Below are 3,847 nucleotides of genomic sequence, written 5' to 3' on the forward strand. Positions count from 1 at the left end.
CACCTGCATTGTAAAGTAGGACTCCTGCGTATTTAAAATGAATATCATAATGACTGAGAGAAACACACACATGAAAACATTAAGGAACACTGTGGGGCGTTTATTATTGATTAAGTTTTGTATAAAATGCTTTTTATCCATTTCAATTCATTATAGACAAGTCTTGCTGAGTAAATTAATCTTGTATCACATGCCATTACAAGCACTCGATAGTGAATTGACTCTAATTATTTTTTAGCTAGGTTTAAAACTACATGCTGCACACTACAGTGTGGTGATTTCATGTCGTGCGTAAAGAGAGTAAAGAGTTAAACTGAGCACAGTCCTCTCGTTTCCTCCTCCCACCAACTCCTTCATAAACAAACCTGCAAAGATCCGCTGTCAGTCTTTTTCTTTCTTTCTTTCTTTCCCACTGCTAACTCTGGGAGGAGAAGATAAAGCTGGGCTTTTGGGAGACAGATGTTGTAGCAGAAATGGCTCAAGCAGCTGAAAGGAGAGTGGAAAGCTCCACATCTGCTTTCCCTGAAATAATCGAGCTGAATGTCGGCGGACAGATTTACGTGACGCGCCACTCAACTTTACTCTCCGTCCCGAACTCTTTACTCTGGAGCATGTTTCAGGAGCACAGCTCGTCCCAGCTGACCCGGGACAGCAAAGGGCGCTACTTTATAGACCGGGACGGATTTCTGTTCCGGTACATCCTGGATTACCTGCGCGACAAGAACCTGGCGCTGCCCGAGTACTTCAAAGAGCGAGCGAGTCTGCAGAAAGAGGCTGAGTTTTTCCAGCTGCCCGATCTGGCACGTCGTCTCCGGCCTCCTCAGGTCAGTAAGGAGAACTCTATCGGGGATGAGGCGTTTCACAGCGACCCGGAGGAAGCAGCGGTGTCGTGCGCCCTCGCCAGTGCCAGTGCCAGCGGCAGCAGCGCCATCGGGCCGCGCTCTCCGTCTCTGGAAGCGCGCAAGTCTGGCTACATCACCGTCGGCTACCGCGGCTCGTACACGATCGGACGCGACATCCAGAACGACGCCAAGTTCCGCCGTGTGGCCCGGATTACCGTGTGCGGCAAAACCTCGCTCGCCAAGGAGGTGTTCGGCGACACGCTGAACGAGAGCAGGGACCCCGACCGCCCCCCGGAGAGGTACACGTCCCGCTATTACCTCAAGTACAACTTTCTGGAGCAGGCGTTCGACCGGCTGGCCGAGGTGGGCTTCCACATGGTGGCGTGCAACTCCACAGGGACGTGTGCGTACACCAGCAGCGACCCCAATGAGGACAAAATCTGGACCAGTTACACCGAGTATGTGTTTTGCAGAGAGTGAGGCGAGGTGGACCTGCTTTTTTTCTTTTTGTTGTTGGAACCCGTGCCAATTTCCACCAGTTTCATAGCACTGCTACACGTGTACTCTCACAAATGATGGTACCAAACTGTACTTTTCCTTGTCACTTGAGTGGTACCATCAAGGGTACATCTTGTACCTTCAGTATGTATCTTTTACCTGGAAAAGTGCATGTGGTGCACTTTTTAATCACTTGTCCTCAAGGTCCAATTATGTACCTTATATTATTTTTAACTGGGAATGATACATAAAGGATGTACCCTTGATTCTACCACACCAGTGGCAAGCAACAGCACAGTTTGGAACCATTATTTCAGAGAGTGTACTCTCAAAAAAGGTACTAATGCTTGTCATTGGGGTTGTATAACCACAAGAGTGTACGACTTGTACTTGTAGCATGTATCATTCACCTAGGGAAGTGAAGTAGCAGTGTAGTGTACCTTTAAAATTCCTGTCATACCTTATATCAGGGGTTCTCAGCTCCAGTTGTGGGACCCTCTACCACCCTGACACACCTGATTCAACAGATTGACCCCTTTCATGGGTCAGAGGTGTGTCAGAAGTAGAGAGAAATTGAGAACCATGGGTGATGCACGGAAAGGAAGTTTGGAGATGATTCCAGTGCCACGAGCCCTAAGAAGACCCAAGAGAATGAAAATTGTTCAGTGTGTTAATCTGTCAGGGTGCCAAAAATGTCTGCCTTAAATGTGTTTAAAGGTAAACCACATCCACTTTGTTAGACAAAGGATGCATACTACAGGTACTAATGATGTACTAATGAGGATACCACAATATTGAGAAGCAATGATACAGTCTAATATCTTTTTTTTTTTTTTTTTTTTTTTTGTTGGCCCCTAGTACAGCTCAGTACCTGTTTTTCCCAGAGTGGGCCTTGTAGATGTGTGATAATATCAGTCCACACAGATTAGCATAAATACGTAGTGTGTTTGTCAGAAGTTTAATGAATAGCAAGCGTCAGAAGCATTTGGCACTCGTGTTATTAAGGTTACACAATTCAGAAAGGTTTGTTAAGAATGCACAGTAAAAACCCACTCGTGTTTTGATATCATGTGCACACAGGCATGCCCAGACATGGGTGGTTTGGTTTGTGCAGGCATGTGCAGGGAAGGTAATGTTACCTGTTTGAGGAGAAATGTGACTGAAATGTGGAGACCTGTTGCATGACATGGAGGACAAGGAGGACATTGCTCCTCTTTTAACTCACTGCCATTTCATCTTAACATCCCACTGACTGTTTTCCCGGTCGTTGTCCTTTTCTGATCTCTCCCACTGGATATATTTTTCCAAGTGGTTGCTGTCACTGTCTCATGGTGTTTTTCAGTAAGCAGAGTTTCAGTTTCCTGTGTGATGTAAACTGTTTTAGCTCACATAAAATCAGCTGTTTCCATTTTGCTCTATCAGATAGCAATAGGACCCTAAATATATGGCTGTCTCTGTACTAAACAAACTCTCTCACTCTGAATTTTTAACCAACTCTTTCCCCTCTGAACTAAATGATGTGATTTATTTTCTTCACACTTGTATATTTTAAATTCCTCATGGTTTTCTTGTATGACTGAAACAATAAACTAAATATAAAAAGGCATTCATGTTTATATATGAATGGAGACTCTTGTTTCATGGTTGTGGGGAAGTTGTTGATGGACCCCCATTGCGTTAAATTTGGTCAGACGACATTCTTACTTGCAAATATCGGATGTGTAAATGAATAGAATACACTTTTGTTTTCAGCTGGTTAAATGAATGGGTTAATGAGTTATGAGTTTTGATCACTTTGAGGTAAACAAAGTAAAAAAATAAAATCTAATATATGTGCATATTCGTCCAGGTAGGTTACATTTATTTGTTTTTCATTTCGAACTGCAAATGGGAAATGGGAAAAAGGAAACCGCTTTTTATTTTATTTCAGTTTTTCTTACAACACATTAAAATAAATAAATTCATGTTTTCATGTTTACAATTAGTTGTAAACACTAAAATATCAACTCAATTTAATTGATTCTACTTGGTTCACCATACAAAGGCTAGAAATTAAATATTTGTGACTACAAATATGAAAAAATGCTGCTACATTACATTTCAGTGTGAACAGTCAACCTAGAAGTACAAATTTGTACATGCTCTTTCTCTGGTTGTACATGGTAACTTTATTCCATTTTCATAAAAATAAAAATGGGATCAGGATATGCAGTATTAAATTTTGGGTGATCAAAATGTTCTAAAATCACAGCGTCTGGAAAATCCTGCTAATGTTTTCAGCCCCAATGTCATCATCCATTTTAATCCATATTAGCACTACATCTGGCACTAACAGCAAAGTTTAATCATATTTTCTTGCTACTAGATAGCCAGAAATTGCTGAAACACCTTGGAGTAATTCAAGATCTCTCATTAACTTTAGCCCCAATGAATTTGAAATGGCAGGGAAAAAACAAGCAATGGAGAACTACAAGACAGTTTTGTAATACTGATTGTTTTAAAGCCAA

The 3,847-nt window shown here is 42.1% G+C and overlaps 1 protein-coding gene across 1 annotated transcript; it reads left to right on the forward strand.

Annotated features, from left to right (window-relative positions):
• The first annotated feature begins 241 nt into the window (after positions 1 to 241).
• Positions 242 to 2,956, forward strand: kctd12.2 (potassium channel tetramerisation domain containing 12.2). Its single transcript, XM_026931640.3, has one exon. It carries the CDS (start codon positions 474 to 476, stop codon positions 1,320 to 1,322), a length of 849 nt encoding a protein of 282 aa, XP_026787441.1. The 5' UTR covers positions 242 to 473; the 3' UTR covers positions 1,323 to 2,956.
• The last annotated feature ends 891 nt before the right edge of the window (positions 2,957 to 3,847 follow it).

Source organism: Pangasianodon hypophthalmus, chromosome 26 (assembly GCF_027358585.1).
Source record: "Pangasianodon hypophthalmus isolate fPanHyp1 chromosome 26, fPanHyp1.pri, whole genome shotgun sequence".
NCBI classification, from domain to species: domain Eukaryota; kingdom Metazoa; phylum Chordata; class Actinopteri; order Siluriformes; family Pangasiidae; genus Pangasianodon; species Pangasianodon hypophthalmus.

What these genes read in the sequence shown, in the direction of transcription:
- kctd12.2 (XM_026931640.3), top strand. Translation starts at nt 474, where the DNA reads ATGGCTCAAGCAGCTGAAAGGAGAGTGGAAAGCTCCACATCTGCTTTC.